Raw genomic sequence first — 19,082 nt, 5'->3', positions numbered from 1 at the left:
TCAACAACTATGTCATTTGCTGCAACATATACTACAGTTGTTGCAACAGATACTACACTTGTTGCAACAGATATTACAGTTGTTGCAATGGATGCTACTTGATTCACCCATATTTAGTGATCAACAAAGAGAATCAATGATATTTAGTGATAAACAAAGGAAATCAATAATAAGTAGTGATCAATATATAATACTTAATTAATTTGATGGTAATTTGAGTCAAGAATATGCACTAAATCCAATGATCATTAGAGTGAATTGATGTGAACTACTTGATTCACCCATATTTAGTGATAAGCAAATGAAATCAATGATATTTAGTGATCAATATATAATACTTAATCAATTTGATAGTATTTTGAGTCAGGAAAGATGATCTACTAAGTCAGTATGCACTAAATCGAGTGATTCTTATAGTGAATTGATGTGAACTTCTTGATTCACTCATATTTAGTGATAAACAAGGGAAATCAACTACATTTAGTGATCAATGTATAATACTTAATCAATTTGATGTATTTTGAGTCAGCGAAGATGATCTACTAAGTCAGTATGCACTAAATCGAGTGATCATTAGAGTGAATTGATGTGAACTACTTGATTCACCCATATTTAGTGATAAACAAATGAAATCAACGATATTTAATGATCAATATATAATACTTAATCAATTTGATAGTATTTTGAGTAAGGAAAGATGATCTACTAAGTCAGTATGCACTAAATCGAGTGATTATTAGAGTGAATTGATGTGAACTATTTGATTCACCCATATTTAGTGTTAAACAAATGAAATCAATGATATTTAGTGATGAATATATATATATATATATATACACACTAACATCCTTAATGGATTAGATAGTAATTTCATGGATTAGATGAGCAATTCTAAGTGTATTATTAGAATAGATACTATAGTTGCTGCAATTCTACCACAGTTGCTGCAACAGATACTACCGCTGTTGCAACACATACTACACTTGCTACAACACATACTACAGTTGTTACAGAGGATACTACAGTTGTTACAAAGGATACTACTGTTGTTCCAACAGATACTACACTTGCTTTGCAGCGATACGACACTTGCACAATGTAGATACTACACTTGCTGCAACAGATACTACTTGGTTCACCCATATTTAGTGATCAATAAAGGGAATCAGCCATATTTAGTGATAAATAATGAAAATCAACCATATCTAGTAATAAACAATGGAAATCAACCATATTTATTGATCAGTCTATATACTTAAGCAATTTGATGGTATTTTGGGTTAGGATAGATGATCTACTAAGTCCAATATGCATTAAACGGAGTGATCATTGGAGTGAATTGATGTGAACTAGCTACTTGATTCACCCATCTTTAGTGATAAACAATGGAAATCAACCATATTTATTGATCAATATATATACTTAAGCAATTTGATGGTGTTTTAGGTCACGATAGATGATCAACTAAGTCCAATACGCACTAAACAGAGTGATCATTGGAGTGAATTAATGTGAACTACTTGATTCACCAATCTTTAGTGATAAACAATGGAAATCAACCATATTTATTGATCAATATATATACTTAAGCAATTTGATGGTGTTTTGGGTCAGGATAGATGATCAACTAAGTCTAATACGCACTAAACGAAGTGATCATTAGAGTAAATTGATTTGAACTACTTGATTCACCCATATTTAGTGATAAACAAGGGACATCAACCATATTTAGTGATCAATATATATACTTAAGCACTTTGATGGTGTTTTGGGTCAGGATAGATGATCAACTAAGTCCACTACACACTAAATGGAGTGATCATTGGAGTGAATTGGTGAGAACTACTTGATTCACCCATATTTAGTGATAAATAGTGGAAATCAACCGTATTTAGTGATCAATATATATATCTACTAAAATCATTAGTAATTTGTTGCAACTTCTTCCATAACTGTATGATCTGTTGCAATAGATTAGTAACTTATTTAAATAGATTAGTTATTTGTTGGAACGAATTAGTAATTTCTTGAAATAGATTAGTAATTTGTTGCAACTTCTTCCACAACTGTACTATCTGTTGCAACAGATTAGTAACTTGTTTAAACAGATTAGTTACTTATTGAAATGGATTAGTAATTTGTTGCAACTTCTTCCACAACTGTACTATCTGTTACAACAGATTAGTAACTTGTTTAAACAGATTAGTTCCTTATTGGAACGGATTAGTAACTTGTTGAAACAAATTAGTAATTTGTTGCAACTTCTTCAACAACTGTATGATCTGTTGCAATCATTTAGGCAACTTATCTAAACAGATTAGTAACTTGTTTAAACAGATTAGTAACTTGTTTAAACAGATTAGTTACTTGTTTAAACAGATTAGTTACTTGTTGGAATGGATTAGTAACTTGTTGCAACTTCTTCAACAACTGTATGATCTGTTGCAATCATTTAGGCAACTTGTCTAAACAAATTGGTGACTTTTTTAAACTGATCCATCTGTTGAAACAGATTAGTAACTTGTTGCAACTTCTTCAACAAGTGTATGATCTGTTGCAACAATTAACTTCATCCGTCACGACATATTTTTTAGTTTTTACAATAATTTAAGCAATTGTTTGATTTTTTCCAACAAGGTGAGTAATTTGTTGCAACAACTAAGCAATTCTACTGCGTGCCTCTATTGCAACAATTAGTAAGCAAAATAAATAAGTTCATAAATAGAAATTGTTCAACCGCCACCTTGGCTCCAAATAACACAACTAATCAAAATAAATAAGTTCATAAACATCATTCACAAATAACATAAAGGACAAAAAAAAATTGTTCAACAACCTCCAAATACCACAACTTAAGTAATAATTTGTTCAGCAACTACCTTCTGGGGTGTAGCAAATTTCCTTCATCCACTTCATTTCCTTTATTTCCATCATCACTTTCTTCATCTTCCAGTTCTTCTTCACTTTCTTCATTTGTACATACTCCTTCTTGGTTCTGTTCTTCATCTCTTTCTGAGGATTGATTGTCAGTTTGACTGCCAATTTGACTATATCTTTCCTCAACATTTGCTGATTCATAAATAAATTGTCTACTTGTTGCAACAAGTGTAGAACTTGTTGCAACAATTACAAATTTGTAGGATATCCTCTACAAACAGAACCAAATAACTGAAGCTATGTCCAATAGATTTGTAGTTGTTGCAACAGATTGTTTACTTGTTACAACAAGTGTAGAACTTGTTGCAACAACTAAAAATCTGCTAGATATCTTCTACAAACAGAACCAAATAACTGAAGCTATGTCCAACAGATTTGTAGTTGTTGCAACAGATTGTCTACTTGTTACAACAAGTGTAGAACTTGTTGCAACAACTAAAAATCTGTTGGATATCTTCTACAAACAGAAGCAAATAACTGAAGCTATGTCCAACAGATTTATAGTTATTGCAACAGATTGTCTATTTGTTACAACAAGTGTAGAACTTGTTGCAACAACTAAAAATCTGTTGGATATCTTCTACAAACAGAAGCAAATAACTTAAGCTATGTCCAACAGATTAGTGAGTCGTTGCAACAGATTGTCTACTTATTGCAAAAAGTGTAGAATTTATTGCAACAACTACAAATCTGTTGGTTATCTTCTACAAATAGAACCAGATAAATACCAGGACAAGAACAAAAACACCTATCTATTGGATATATTTTACTAAACCCTGAACCATACCAGGACAACAATAGAAAAACCATCTATTTCACTACAAACATATAACAACAACCTGGATTTTATCCAAACTTTCCTAAACCCCAAAAAAAAAAAATTCAAAATTTCCTTTCAAGAATTTTTTTTTGGCGTGTGTGTGTGGGTGGGGGGGGGGGGGGGGGGGGTGCAAAAAACCAAATATAAAAACGTTTTTTTAAAAGCAAAATTAATTTTTTTTTGGGTGTGTGGGGGAAGTAAGAAAAAAAATAAATTCAAAACTTCTTTTCAAGAGAAATCATTTTGTTGGGGGGGGGGGGGGGGGGGGGTGGTGCAATAAAATAAAATTTTTCAAAACAATTTTTTTTTTTCGGAAGGGTGGGGGGTGAAAAAAACAAAAAGAAAAACTTTTCAAAATTAAAAAAAAAAAAAATTGGGGTGGGGGGGGGGGGGGGAGGGGGTTGGGGGAGGAGGAGGAGGGGAGGGGGGTTGAAAAAACAAATTAAAAAAATCAACTTTTTTTCTTTTTAAAAAGAAAAAATTGAGGGCGAGGAAGAGGAGTGGGGGCTGGTTAAAAAAAAATCAAAATGGGTGGGAGGGGTGTGGGGGGGGGGGGGGGGGTGGGATGAGGAGAAGAGGGTTGGTGGGTTTTTTGGATTAAATTAGGGTCTTTTTATATTTGTAAAAGATTCAGAAGTTTGAAAAAATACATTTTAGACCCCAGTTTTCTTAATCCCAAATTTAATTGGGTTTTGCTTTCAAGTAGTCCCCGTGAGTCACCTACACTAATTTCACAACTAAAAGGCCACCTATAGCTAATTCTTCCTAGACACTTTTAGTCCCATCGGCTTTTAACGAGAAAGCATATTGCGTGGAGCGTTTTCCAAACAAAACCCAATGCTTAATATTCACTACTCTCTTTGTCCCTGCTTGACTTGACACACCAGTAAAAAATAAAATGGTAATTTTGCTAAATCATCTCCAAATTACTAGTCAATTGGCTAGTTGGCTACCTATCATTCATGGTAGTATTCAGATTTCCTTTCTTTTCTTCTTTTTATTTTGTATTTGAGGGCATCAAATGACCTTTGTGTTCCTAAAAGGTACTATTAAAAAATGATTTACTCCCTCAAATGAAAATGAGTACGTCATTTGGATTGTGAGTCATCACAATATACTATATTAGAAAATGAATCGGAAATAATTAGTAGCACTTAATAATCGGAAATAATCGGAAAGTCATGGTCTACCATGACTTTCTCGCTTTTGGTATTTGTGTTATCATATTGTTTTCGATATGCTTGGCCCTATCTGACCTTTTGTCTTGTTTTCCTCTTATCTTCCTCTCTTCTCCTCTCTTGAGTAGAGGGTCTTTCGGAAGCAATGTACCGCCCTAACCGTTAAGGTGAGGGTTAGATCTGCACACTCTACTCCTCTCTGCGGACCCACATGCACATGGTGGGATTATACTGGGCTTGTTGTTGTTAATAATAAGGATAAAATAAGTATAAAATGGTAAATTATCTCTTGATTTTTCAAACTTGACTAGTAAAATGGACATTAGTAGACAAGTAAGATTGAACTGAGGGAGTAAAAAGTTTCGGAAAGTATACAAGAAGTAATATAATGAAAAAACTTATAACTTCATTCCTGAAATACGAGGTGAAGTTATTAATATTTTAACAGTAGTGTTTCCTAAAAAATAAAAGGAATGTGTTGAATTTGTGACATGCCTATGAATATGGTGCAGTCAAATTGGATATAAGAAGTGATTGACATTTATTAGTAACAATTAGTGATCGAATACAATGTCAGTTTGAGGTTTCAATTTGGTTATACATCGTCTAATAGATTCATTAAATACTAACCAAAGATTTATGTAGTGAATTTTACAAAATAGAATAAATATTATTTGAACATCACATTGGAATTCCTTAATGGGGCACTTAGAACAGTCAGGTACACTGTATACTCGAATGGTGTGGTAAATCTTAATCTGATAAAATTATTGACGAAGGAGAGAAACTATACAAAATGGTCATTTAGATATTTCTTTAGCTAAACTCAAGCGATTTATGATGCTAATCATTTTCATAGTAAAAAAAAAAAAAGGGCAAATGTAGACCAATTTGATGAAGGTAGGGGCAGTTTTGATCTCAACTATTGACGAAGGGCAAGAGTACATAATTTCACATAGTTCAAGAGCCAATTTGAACTTTTTTTAAACTGCAACATAAATATAAGACATATGTCTTTCCCGCACACATTTATCACTCAACCATAATTAAGTACATGTATTTTCTCTATAATTTTTAACTATTAAGATTAAATTCATCAAGTCATTTCACTTGCCCACTGTTGTCACAAAATCAAACATACTCGTATATTTCTTTCCCTTTTCCCTCCGGTATATATATCATTTCCATTCTAAACCCTAAACCCCTCTTGGTACACACACGACACAAATGTATCCATACAATTCTAATAATATGATGAGCGTTATCTTCACCAATTAGCAATGTCGTCCACTTCAACTCCAGTACCGGCGCCAATGCCTAGCGCAAATGCGCCACCACCATTCCTTGTGAAGACTTACGATATGGTGGATGATCCGACTACTGACAAAATCGTTTCGTGGAGTACCAATGGAGACAATAGCTTTGTGGTTTGGGATCCTGCAGAGTTTGCTAAGGACTTATTGCCTAAGTATTTCAAGCACAATAACTTCTCCAGTTTCGTTCGTCAGTTAAACACTTATGTATGCAATTTTTCTTGGTCTCCTCTTCTTCCTTTATTTAGGACTAGTATAGTATTATTTAATAATGTGTAGTGTTAGTAAAGTAGGAAGACAGAATTAAAGAAGAAAGGGTTTTGATGTGATACCACTGTCCTTAAAGAGATATTGCCTGTATATTCTTTTAGGGGATTACAAGCAATTCCTTTCAGGATTCAACAAAGTCCTGATATACTGCAGATTTTTCGTTATATTTATAGAAATTGAGAGATGACTTTTCAGAATAGTCATGTCCTTTCACGAACAGATGTGTCTGTTTAATTTAAGACCTCTATATATTACAAACTAATTCAACATGTAGTAGTATCTTACTATCCATTTTTACTACTAGTTGTTGCTTTATTTATCTTGCTATTTTGTTTGTTGTTATTTTCCTTTCAATCTAGCTTTTACTACAGTTGTTTTGAGTTGAGGTTCTATCGGAAAACAGTATCTCTACCCCCACAAGGGTAGGGGTAAGGTCTATGTACATCCAGAGGCGAATCTAGGATTTCTAAAGCATGAGTTCACCACCCAATTTTCAACCAAGTGCACCATTTAGTCTTCTGTAGTATGTGTTCCCGTAGGTAGTATTATACTGATATTAGAAAATATATACATAAAATACCTAGTTTTATGGTGAGACCATGTGTTCACGTGCTCCAAAAATACCCCCTAAATTCGCCATTGTGTACATCCTACCCTCTCCAGACTCCACTTGTGGGATTACGCTGGGTATGTTTTTGTTGTTAGTTGAGTTCTTTTGATTTAGCTTTTCTTGTTTTGGGTTCTTTGATGATGCATAGTTCTATGTGTGGCATCGTTTTTGGATTGTTGAACTGAAATGTTTTAACACTTGGGTTCTTTGTGAAAATAGAGTTGTTTTTGTTTGTGGGTTTGTTGATTGGAAATGGAACGCTTTATGTTTTCCATCTTGTGATTGGTAAAGTTGATGATAGAAATTAACTATTTGAATTTAAGTAGAAAACAGATTGTTATGGAGAGCAATTTGATTGATAGCTATGGTGTTTTGTGGATTCTTTTTGTCTTTATTAGTTTGAGTGTCATTTGACAACATTAGGTGATATTTGATTGCTAGTTTTATAATTCGTGTTGAAGTGTATGACCATCTTTTTGACACCTCACGTGGGGCCTCTTTTTTTTTATTTTTTCATGGGCCAAGCACGTGGAAGTTCTTTTAAACAATAGCTGTCAGTGAGACTCGATTTCAGGACCTTTGCTTGCTCTGCTACCATGTTGAAGTGCGTTACTATCTCATCTAAAAGGTTAAGCTATTAGAGAGAGCACATTGTTATTTACTTAATTATCTCTTCGACAATGCGTACTATTTTATTTAGCCTAAGTTAATTTCAAATTGAGCTACGAGTTTTGCACAAATAACCCTTCTTGTTTTCTCCACCCGGTTTTACTACTTGAAATGGGAAGTCAATCAGCCTACAGTCAGGCAAACAAGTTTTCTCTAGGATATCCAGAGTATATTTCCCTGAGAGATGGCCATTCTTGAGGTGACTGAGCAATTTGTATAAGTCTTTTAAGACATCACAGCTCTCTTTCGTCTAGAAGTGAGTGAAAGATGCTATTTCAGTGTCTTAATCCCGTCTTCATAATCTCTAGCGATGACAATATTGTCAACGTATACAGCTAGATGGAGGCAGTATAAAATATTCATAGGAAACGGAGCAATTCAACATGTTAGGATCCAATCCAAAATTACGTTCTACCATTGTGGACTGAGAATGCGGAAATAATGTTGGCATGTCACACCCCAGGATCTCTTCACATGTGACGTGTGAAGTTACGCACCAGCGAGTGATAGGGGTAGTGATGTCACATGTGGGTGCATGCACCAGGGAACAATGTTCTCTTTGGATCGCTATGTTAGTCTCATCGAGATGAAGCTCCTAGCATGTCAGTTGACGATTTTGTGATGAGACTAAAATAAATTTTGAGACTTTGAATGAACTGCCTCTTAAACTTGCCAGGAAACTCTTTTTTTTTCGATGATAGGGAAACCCGCAGCCGCTACCCTTCGGGTGCGCACCGGGTAAACCCCGCTCCTGTGCAATAGCCTGCAAACCACACAGGAGAAATAACCCCCACCAGGCAAGACCCGTGCGACGAGCTTGACCCAGAAGGCAAATCCCCCGATGTCATAGGTAGGGGGTTTCGAACCTGAGACCTCCATTATGCAAGCCCCATGCTTAACCAACTGAGCCACCCTTGCGGGTTTGCCTGGAAACTTCAACGATGAGTATATTGACCTAGTCTCGGTTGGTCCTTCCTCCTTAGCTCTGATACCTATCTAAAAAAGAGACGAACGGGGGGAAAAGAAAACTACTTGTTTTTATAATTGAAACTCTATACTAAGTGGTTTCTTATATAGGAGCCATTAGACAAATCTAGTAAGGGCGAGGCTTATAAGATGTGCTCTTTCAAAATGCATCATAAGATTGCATTACTCTGAAGCCGCCATCTTATCATGCCTACTTGTTCTTTAAGGCTATAAATATTTCCTATGCCATTTGCTGCCAACAAGTTGATTAGGAGATAAGGTGATACATTGAGTTTGAATGGAGCTCTAGTTATTTGTAGATTTTCTTCGCGTTTGTAAGGTAAGTTTTAGCTAGTCATGGTGAATTGGTGATCACAGTGAAGCCGCTTGTGAAATATCCTCTCTCTTTCTCTACTTGACTAATTACCATATATTAGAATAATAATTAATCCTGAACCTCCATAGTGAACCTCTAGTCATACTTCCTTTATAATATTTTGCTTTCTTGTGCTACAAGCAGGGCTTTAGAAAGGTTGATTCGGACCTCTGGAAATTTTATAATGATGGATTCATAAGAGGTCAGAAGCATCTGCTTAGCAATATTACTAGGCGGAAGCCTGCTCATGGACACAGTCAGCAGCAGCAGGTGCATGGTCAGGGTGCATCAGTTGGTGCTTGCGTTGAGGTTGGAAAGTTTGGGCTTGAGGAAGAGGTTGAGAGGCTGAAAAGGGACAAGAATGTGCTTATGCAGGAGCTGGTTAGGCTGAGACAACAGCAGCAGACTACTGATAATCAGATGCAAACTGTGGTGCAGAGCCTTAAGATTATGGAGCAGCGGCAGCAACAGATGATGTCGTTCCTGGCAAAAGCTGTTAACAGCCCTGGATTCTTGGCACAATTTGTACAGCAGCAAAATGACAACAATAAACACATGATGGAAGGCAACAAGAAACGCAGGATTAGACAAGATTTTCCTTCAGATGATCGCTCTGTTAGCCCTGCTGATGGACAGATTGTGAAGTACCAACCTATAATGAATGCGGCAGCGAAAGCAATGCTCAGGCAGATAACGAAACTAGATTCTTCTCCTAGATTAGACAACTTCAGCAACAGTCCTGAAAGTTTACTGGTTGGCAATGGTTCACCCCAATCTAATGCATTAGACGGTGGAAGTAACAACCAAATTTCAGGAGTCACTCTTCAGGAAGTTCCACCCACTTCTGCCCAGCCATTTGCCAGTGCAACTTCAGCTGTTGCCGGGCAAAGTTCATTGTCTGCCAACATTCAGTTTTCAGAGAGCAGTTCTCTGGTTGGAGCTCAAGGTTTGCCGCCTGTTTTGCTTTCTCCATCAGATATGATTATGCCTGAGCCCTCACAGTTACAAGAAACTGTGCCTGAAAACAATATGGATATTAATGGATCCAAAACGAGCAATGGTTCTTTCATGGATCCCACATTGGGTGGAAATGGAGAATTGCCATTGGAAATTGATACTTTTTCTCCCGACCTTCAAATTGAGTGGGAGAGTGCTTTGATGGACGATGTAGGAGAGCTTCCTAGTGTGTGTGATCCCTTCTGGGAAAAGTTTCTTCAAAGCCCGTTCCCTACTGAGACAGAGGAGATGGACTCGGTTGATATTGAAGATATTAAGACTACTGAAACTAAGCCACTAGAAAATCGACGGGACAATCAACACATGGAACATCTTACTGAGCAAATGGAGCTTCTAAGATCAAACAGTAAAAAAGTATGATTGGTCACCAAAGAAAATGTGCATGAGGTACTCTAGAAATCTCAGCTCTTAGTGTATTGAGTCATGGGAGACTTCCCATAAGATAGTAGCTCTAATACCTGCTCTTACCTTTGTCTGCATATATGGAAAGCTTCTTGATTCATCTGGATTACTCTTATGTAGTTCACCTCCATTTTTTGTTTCTTCCTTACATAGAGCTTAATGGACCTACCGTGCTAAATGTACGTTGGAGGTTTCCTTTTTTCCCTTTTTTAAATTTCTCACTGTATGAGCTCTCTGGTCATTTAAGTATGTAGAAGTTACAGATCTGTGCTACTAACAGGCAAATGCCCTTTTAACCCTTCTATATTCTAGTCTGTTAGTAACATTGTTGCAAGGAGTTGACATAAAAAGGATTATTTTCACATTCATTTATCTCTATTTGATTATGTTCCATTCATCTTTCTTTGCAAGATTGTTGGCTTTGAATAGATAGCTTGATTTATTGGTTGTGACTTTGTCGCAAATTATTTGCCTGTGTTTTCAAGTAGTAATTTACCTACATGATTTGGTTACATGAGAAGTCCGATTTTCTTTCTTGGCCGGCAAGGAGAATAGGTGTGCCATCGTGGGAGAGAAAACTTATCTTGCATGTACCAAGTCAATGCAAGATTGAGATCCGTAGTTTGCTGGGGCTTTCACTGCAGTGATTACTATTAAAAATTGAATGCATATGCTTATAAGAGAAACAGCTTGGTTTTGGTTTACATTTTCATGCTGTTGTGTGTTTGGCAAGTCTCTTAACATTTTCCAAAAACTATTTTATGAAAGTAACTCATCTTTTGAAAAATATTTTCAGGTATTTGGTTGGAAACTGGAACATGTTTTTCAGGAAAAAATATTTATAGAAGATTGCTTTTTTTAAGATGGAATATTAATAAAAGATTACTATAATGTTGCTAAAAGAAAGTGTTAGAATTTTTTGAGCATTAAAAATTGATAATAATGTCAAGTGTCCCCAGAAAATGACTTTCAAAATTTCCATGATCTTTGGTTCTATTTTCGTGTTTTCTTTCACCTTGTTTCCCAATATTCTGATTCCTTTCAACACCCTTATTTAATTTATGTTAGTCAAGCTATTGTCAACTTAAACTTTGTTGGTGCTTACCTTGATATTGGAAAAGTTTTCAACTTTCTTTTAGATAGAATCTAAATCCACTTCTACAGAGTGTGGTGAGGTGGGGGAGATCAATCCATCATCCATGGTGGTTAAACTCTGCTCTACGATATGGGGGAGGTTCTGCAAAACATAGCTTAGCGTCAGAGAGATCCATGAGCTGTTCGACTATGCTTACATGCGCTTTTCGGTCTGCATACCCTCTTGCTTTGCACACTGAGAAATCTACTATCCTAATCCTATCAAAGAGATGATCAGATATGAAGTTGCAACTCAACCTCTTTCTGGGATTCTAGGAATTTTTGCTTATAAGAAGTTATGCTCGGGTTTGGTCATTTGGAAAAGAAAATGTTGATTGAACAGGTCATGTAAGAGGCAGATGATGAAGCCGCCTTCTCTTCAGATAAAGAGGTCTCTGACACTATATTATCGGTTTAGAGCAACTTTAACTATGTTAATTTCTCGGGCCTCGACAAAGAATTTACTTTAAAAGGAATATAGGTTTATCTTTCTAGCACATTATGCAAGAATAGCTTGCTATTGACAGGATTGATATATTAAGCAATTGGACATAAAAGTTCTCTTAAGAATTTTGTCATCCGATTTCAAAGGTTTAGATTTTAGCTCTACAACACCTTAAAAAATCTCTGAAGCCATTGAGAATATAATTTCCATTTCTAACTTCTGCTTTTCCGCTACTCCACCCCCCTACCCAACCCCCCTCTTTTGTTTCTTTAACCATTGATCATTAGAGAAGCTAATGAAACTCTGACTTGGTGGCTAAAGTCAAGTTATTCTGATTAAGAGGTTTCAAGTTTAAATCCTGCTAAATATATGTGCAACTGATAATTAGTTGGTGTTTTTCAACTATGTGCTTTATGTCACTTACTGGAAATCTGAAGATATTAGTGTTTTCACCTTTTTCTCCTCCCCTGCCCCCCAGCAGCTGATGAAAAAACTGGTTATTTTAGTGTTTTCACTAAAGACAGATTTCTCAGAGGAAGGCCAATTTGGCTTCTTGTACATTTGAGTAGTTACTTTTCACTGGAGCCAGATTTGCAGTATCATGGTTCTAATGTTATTATGAAATGCATATCTTTTTCTGGCACTGTATTTGTTGGACTTGGACTGAGATTATTATAGGGAGGCTAAAATGATTGAATCAGTGTAGATGTATCTTAATAATTTCATTATCCATTCACTCATTTCTCTAGGAACACCTCTTTCATTGGACATCTTTCAGTTTAAACCGTAGTTAGATATTTTTACTTTTAAATAGCTTTAAACACATATCTACATTTAACTTAATACTCTCCTGTGGGCAAACGCACAATTTATAGTTGTAAAACGCAACTCGTTATGTTTGTAAAATTGAATTAGTCCTACAAAATTAACCCCAGCCAGAACATAAAATTGTAAGATCTTTGTAAGGTGCCCATGCTTTCCGTCCAAAGAAAGACAAGACTCGGGACTTTCTAACAGGTAAGGCATATTTCTCTGTATTGGGTCTTCTTTGAAATATTAACATACTATCCCCTGAAGAAATATTAATTGATGAATTCTAAATCTATTTTGTGATTTTATCACACAACGCAGGATCAAAAAGATAACCATTCCTCCTTGTAAGATTAAGGTTACTGCCCGTTTAGTTAAAGGTTTTAGAAACATAACTACGTTTTCTTCCCAGTATAGCTGGATTTACTTAATCAGAAAAAAGGAAAATAATAAATCTAGTAGACATATTTCAAAAGGAACAAGCAACTGTTATGCTAACGTTGACTTCATATTAATAGAACGAAATATAACATTCAACTAGTATTACACAAAATTTGGATTCTGCAAAATAATAATACACCATCCGCAACTATTTAAGTGCTTTTGCACCATTCATTGTATCCTTAAACAACTACTTTCGAAGAGTAAATTGATGAAGTCCTTCTCGGGAACGGGAACTTGGCAACCAAAAGGATTAACCCTTGCTATCCTGCCTTGAGTTTCAGGCATCGAATTAGACGAAGTACATAAAGATCTCTGAATAAAAGGATGTTGGAGTAGTTGTTCAGACGTCCATCTTCTTCGAGGGTCCTTTATGAAACACTTGTAAAAAAAATCTCTAGCAATCTCAGAAACATTACTCGGAATCATAGGGTTTTCATTCATAATCTGCCACTGCAAATCTTTAGTGTCGCGATAAATCCAAACATGACTCCCAGTCATCATCTCTGCCACAGTACACCCTAGCGACCAAATGTCATAAGCTTTGGAATGAAAACCACACGTCAAAGATTCTGGGGGCGCGTAAAGTAGAGTACCCCGATTGCTCAACGCCCTCCCAGTCATATATGCCATTCCATCACCAACTCTCAGTGTCAATCCAAAGTCGGCCAACTTCAACTTGTGCATCCCACCACGTTCATTATTATCATTATCGAAAACCAAAACATTAGCAGGTTTAATATCGCAATGAACCCACCCTTTCTTATGAACATGTTGAATACCCTTTAAGAGTTGATATGCATAAAAACCTACTTCCAATTCAGACATCTTTGTCATTCCTCTTTTTGAATTAATCAAATCGTGCAGCGATCCACCACTTGCATATTCAAGAAACAGATTGTAAGTTGGAATATTGCCGTTATCAATGCTTATGTCTGCTCCAAAGAACTGGACAACGTGAGGACAACCTTTTAGAGTTGTCAAGATTTGCGCTTCTTGTTGAAGTGAAATTGAACGGTTGATATCTGCGCATTTAACAGCAGCAACTGAAGCAGATAATGAAAAAGGATCGATCTTCACTGCATAATACACTTTGCCGTAAGAGCCCGCACCAAGAACGTAAAGCTTCTTCCACTCCATAATTATACTACTACTACTAATTTTCTTTTCACTTTCTTCTTACTTTGTAATTGAATGATTGTGAAAAATAACAAACGATAGCTGCTCTTTTATAGGGAATCCTCCAATCCTTACTGATGTGGAGAAGGTTTCCTAAATTAAAAGTTACTGTGTTGTTTTTTCGGTAACTTTAAATTTTCAAGAGACGATCCATATTTGACACGGAGAGGGTAATTTCCTTAACGCACCAATTTTAATTTCTTGGGCATTAATCAACTTTTTGCTAGTTAAATCTTGATACAATTCTTGTTTACCTAAGGGTTAACTTAAGTATAATAATTCTAAAAAGGATCAGTTACCGGTATTATTACTTTCATTATTATTATTTTGAGGGAAAGACGATATACAAATTTGTAGTTCAAAAAGTTACGAAAAGATTCTAATGAATAGTTACAGAAATATTAACTGAGCTATAAGTACACCCACGGTGAACCGTGGGTTGGCCAGCGCTGCATAAACTTCTAAGGCAAACGACTATCATTTTCGTCTTATCTTCTCGTTTATCTTCTTTATTTTTGGATCGGATCATCTGCCTTCTTTCAAGCCCTACTTGAAAGGTTCGCTTTCTCTAAAAATGCTTATGATGATAGTTTAAGTTTATGTTTGCAGTTTTCCATAATCTCAAATTTAAGACTTAGTTCCGACCATTTTTCGACCTTATATGAGAAGCACATATCTTTTCTTAGAATATGGGGTCACTACAACAAATGTGATATATAACTACGAAATTATTAGCTACGGCATGAAATTCGTCACCAATTGTTCATTTTTCGCGACGAAAATTATATTTCGTGTTTAAATACATGAGACACATACTTTTGGTGACGAAACATAATATTTCGTAGCAAATTTGTGTCCACTAAAGTTTCCCACTAAAAATGAGTTGGCGCCATTTATTAAGTACTATTAGCTACGAATTTAAAATTATTAGTGACACATTATTTTGTCACTAATGATGTACCCAATTTGTGACGAACCATTTTTTGTCCTAAAACTAGTTACATTTTGGACACGAAAAACTTTCGTCACAAAAAATATGTTGATGCAATATCAACAAATTAGAATTCGTAGCTAATCATTATAAACTTTAGCCACAAAATTTTACATTTAATTGTGAACTTACCTTTTGTCACTAATAGTTCACACAATTAGTGAAAATTGTATTATTGTCTTTATTTAACCTGCAATTTAGTCACAATGAAATTTGTCACAAAAAATACAATTTTTAAGTGGCTACGACTTAAATTTCGTCACTGAATAATGCAATTATTGGCTACAATTTTTTTTTTTTTTTTTTTTTTTGTTCTTATAAGTCAAAAAATCATCAATAATAGCACACCTTGATCTAAATAAAATAAAAATGAGAGTTTTATCGGTCAATGAACAGTACCACACAAGCATAATTTTCTTTGATTTTAATAGTTTAGATGAAAGAAGAAGCTTTAAAAATGATACGTCATCTAACATACGAAGAGCGCAAAGATTCATAGATAACAATATAATTACATTTTTTTAAAAACAATATGTATTTTAAAGATATGGCATATGTCTCTCATTATTTTATCTTCATTAATTTTATAATATTCAATAGAAATACAATATACATATGCATAATTAATATTAGATACAGTAAAATATTTTGAAAAATGTTGTATATCATAGTTGTTTTATATTTTTTAATTTCTGCTTCATAAGAAATCAGTAAGAATTTGTAATATTTAAATACAATTTTTGTAGTGATAGCGCACTGCACATCTTTAGTGACTAGTTATATTGCTAACGGAAAATCTATCACTAATTCATTGCAGTAGTTAATATAATTATTTTATGAAAAGCTTTTACAATAATTTTTTGCCGTGGCTTTATCACCTAATTTTGTAGTATTATTTTTTCAAAGAATTTAACCATAATTTTGGCACGGTATTTGGTAAGAATTATTGCAACAAACAATTTATCTCAATCATTTTTTTTAAAATAAATTTGAGATTCTTCACTATTAATGTCACACCCCAAATTTGGAGGGTCGCGGCTAGCGGTATTCATAGTACGGTTTGGGTCGGTTCTTGGCTAAAATTAAAACCAAATCAATTTATTCAATTTTATAATTATTAAAATCAAACCAAATCAAGTATAATACATATCAATCAATTTGGTTGTTGTCAGTTTGTTTTCTATTTCAGTTCGATTTTTAAGAAAACTGGTGTTTTCTCTTTCTCATTTTTTTCCCTACAGTTTAGGAATGAATTTTTCATTATTTGACACCTTATAACCCGTTATTACTCTTTTATTGTGATAGCTATAATTTATTTGGAATATGGAGAAAATGTTTTAAAATGTATAAGCTTTAATCAAGTGAATAAGTTTAGGAGAAATACAAAATAAAAATATAAGCAAATCTTATAGTTGTTTATTTAAATAATTGAATTAATTGGATTCGTGGCCTTCTTTTAAGAAATGAGCTTTAAGGTGTAAGTTTATTAACCTATTAGAGATGAATTATATTTTGATGAAAAGTATACAAAGTAATTAAAATTACTTATAAAAATTAGGGAAAAGGGTTCAAAACACACTCTAACTTTAGCCGAAATTGCTATAACACACTCCAACTTTGTGGGGGTCCTATGACCCCCGGACTATTTTTTTGTGTATTATTGAGGGTATTATCGGGTGACGTGCACAAGCAATAACCCACAAGATCCCCTTATTCCCCCAATTCCCTCAAACTTCAAACCTACGTAGGGGAATAAGGGGATCTTATAGGTTATTATTTAGTTGGGTCGGGTTTAAATGATGGAACGGGTTTAGAAAATAATTTCGGGTTATTTTGGGGGATAATTTCCGTCAAGACAGGGGTATATTTGAAAACTTTAAGGATGGGAGGGGTATTTTTGACCCAAAATAAGTTCGGAGGGTATTTTTAGCCCTTTTTCCAAAGTAGAGGGGTATTTTTGACCCTTTTCCCTTTTAAATTTATCATTGTTCATGTAGCTCAATTAAACTTTTTATGTTTGAGTGATTTTACTTTATTTACTCAATGAATTTGTAATCAGATGTTATCTCAGAATAATATAGATGTAATTAGTGTATGATTTTGTATGTATTTTTGATATTACACGTCTCTTTTATTTTTGTATTCTTTTATTCACATAAGCTACTTTTAAATGTTGAAATGTACGTGTAATTACTGACAAAAAATATTTAACTATAGAAAGAAAATTGTATTGCCAAAGTCGTCTCAACTTGATTACATAAAGTGAAAAAAAAAAAAAAAATTATCCCAGAATAGCCTTTATATTAATACATAATTATATTTTAACTACAAATTAACTTAAATTTTGATGACACTGAAATTGTCATTAATTAAGATAACATATAGTGACGAATTAGTCTTGTCACTAATAGCACACCATTTCTGATGCACAAAAAATTTTCAACGACTAAATTGTTGACTTTCCTCGACAAACAAATTTGTCGCTAATTTATATATTTACAGATGAAAATTTCCTTTCGTACACAAAGCACATATCTTTTAGTGACATAATCACATTCTTTTAACTACAAATTATGTATAGCTTTAAAGACAATCAACGTCGTCACTAATTAAAATTATAATCAGTGACAAATTAGATTTGTCAGTAATAAACATCTTTTTAGCGACGTAATAATGTTTTTAGCTACAAAAACTTTACGCCATTTATGACAAATAAGTTCGTCATAAATACTACTTATTTAGGGACGAAATTTTATTTTGTAGTTAATATAACGTTATTTAGCGACGAATCACTAAGTTGTCTCTATATACTTTTAGTGACCCATGATTTAGGGACGAAAGAATGACGAATTTTTTTCGTCACAAAAAGTCTTTTGTGACGAAATATGACTTTTAAGTGACAAAATAATTTGTCACAATTAGTGAAATTTGTTGTATCATTATCTGCGTAAAATGGAATTATCATATAAAATTAACTAGAGCCAGTGCATACATTGTCATTCAAAGAGATCCTTATAAGACAACCATGCTTTTACTTGATGTTTAAGTACAATAGTAAAATTTATCTCTGCGTGCTGCTTTTTTTAATGCTATCTGCAGAGTTACTGTCTAATTTTCGTCCAAAGAAGACCCAAGACTCAGACTTCTCAAAGGAATATTACTGTCTTTGATGAAATATTAACAAACTATCACCTGAAGGAATCTTATGAAATGGATTGTATATTGTATTGTTGTACATTATTGATATGGCGAAGATGCTAAAATAAGTGAAATCGATCTAGATGTTTGTTACAAATTCCGTTATCTTTTTACTCATTAATTGTGCTAAGATATCTTTAAACAGTCTTCTTCCCAGCATAACCAAATTTAGCTACAATAGTTGAATCTAGTTAACATCATTCAAAAGGAACATGCAACTGTATTACTTTTGTCTGGGTACATTAATTACAATTTACAAGCAACCATTGTACGCAGTATTGGTTTTGGTACATTACAAGCAACTATTTCACCGTGTTATATTCAAG

The 19,082-nt window shown here is 34.2% G+C and overlaps 2 protein-coding genes across 3 annotated transcripts; one reads left to right on the top strand and one right to left on the bottom strand.

The window, feature by feature from the left end:
* The first annotated feature begins 6,088 nt into the window (after positions 1-6,088).
* On the top strand, positions 6,089-12,249 carry LOC132030159 (heat shock factor protein HSF8-like). Of its 2 annotated transcripts, XM_059419668.1 has the most exons (3): positions 6,089-6,455; positions 9,284-10,543; positions 11,723-12,249. In XM_059419668.1, the coding sequence occupies exons 1-2, from the start codon at positions 6,216-6,218 to the stop codon at positions 10,514-10,516; spliced, it is 1,473 nt and encodes a 490-aa protein (XP_059275651.1). In that variant the 5' UTR covers positions 6,089-6,215; the 3' UTR covers positions 10,517-10,543; positions 11,723-12,249. The 2 variants fall into 2 exon arrangements, with proteins under 2 accessions (XP_059275651.1, XP_059275650.1); XM_059419667.1 differs by lacking the exon at positions 11,723-12,249 and having other exon boundaries at positions 6,090-6,455; positions 9,284-10,883.
* A 1,310-nt stretch (positions 12,250-13,559) lies between these two features.
* On the bottom strand, positions 13,560-14,528 carry LOC132031758 (mitogen-activated protein kinase kinase kinase 20-like). The gene has a single exon (XM_059421672.1). It carries the CDS (start codon positions 14,526-14,528, stop codon positions 13,560-13,562), a length of 969 nt encoding a protein of 322 aa, XP_059277655.1.
* Positions 14,529-19,082: the final 4,554 nt, after the last annotated feature.

The sequence above is a fragment of the Lycium ferocissimum genome, chromosome 9, assembly GCF_029784015.1.
Source record: "Lycium ferocissimum isolate CSIRO_LF1 chromosome 9, AGI_CSIRO_Lferr_CH_V1, whole genome shotgun sequence".
In the NCBI taxonomy this organism is placed as follows: domain Eukaryota; kingdom Viridiplantae; phylum Streptophyta; class Magnoliopsida; order Solanales; family Solanaceae; genus Lycium; species Lycium ferocissimum.
This window is presented reverse-complemented; position numbering and strand designations above follow the sequence as displayed.

Bases quoted from the DNA above. Each gene is read 5' to 3' on its own strand.
- LOC132030159 (XM_059419668.1), top strand. From the start codon at position 6,216: ATGTCGTCCACTTCAACTCCAGTACCGGCGCCAATGCCTAGCGCAAAT. The intron at 6,456-9,283 runs GTATGCAATTTT...TGCTACAAGCAG, and splicing joins TTCGTCAGTTAAACACTTAT to GGCTTTAGAAAGGTTGATTC.
- LOC132031758 (XM_059421672.1), bottom strand. From the start codon at position 14,528: ATGGAGTGGAAGAAGCTTTACGTTCTTGGTGCGGGCTCTTACGGCAAA.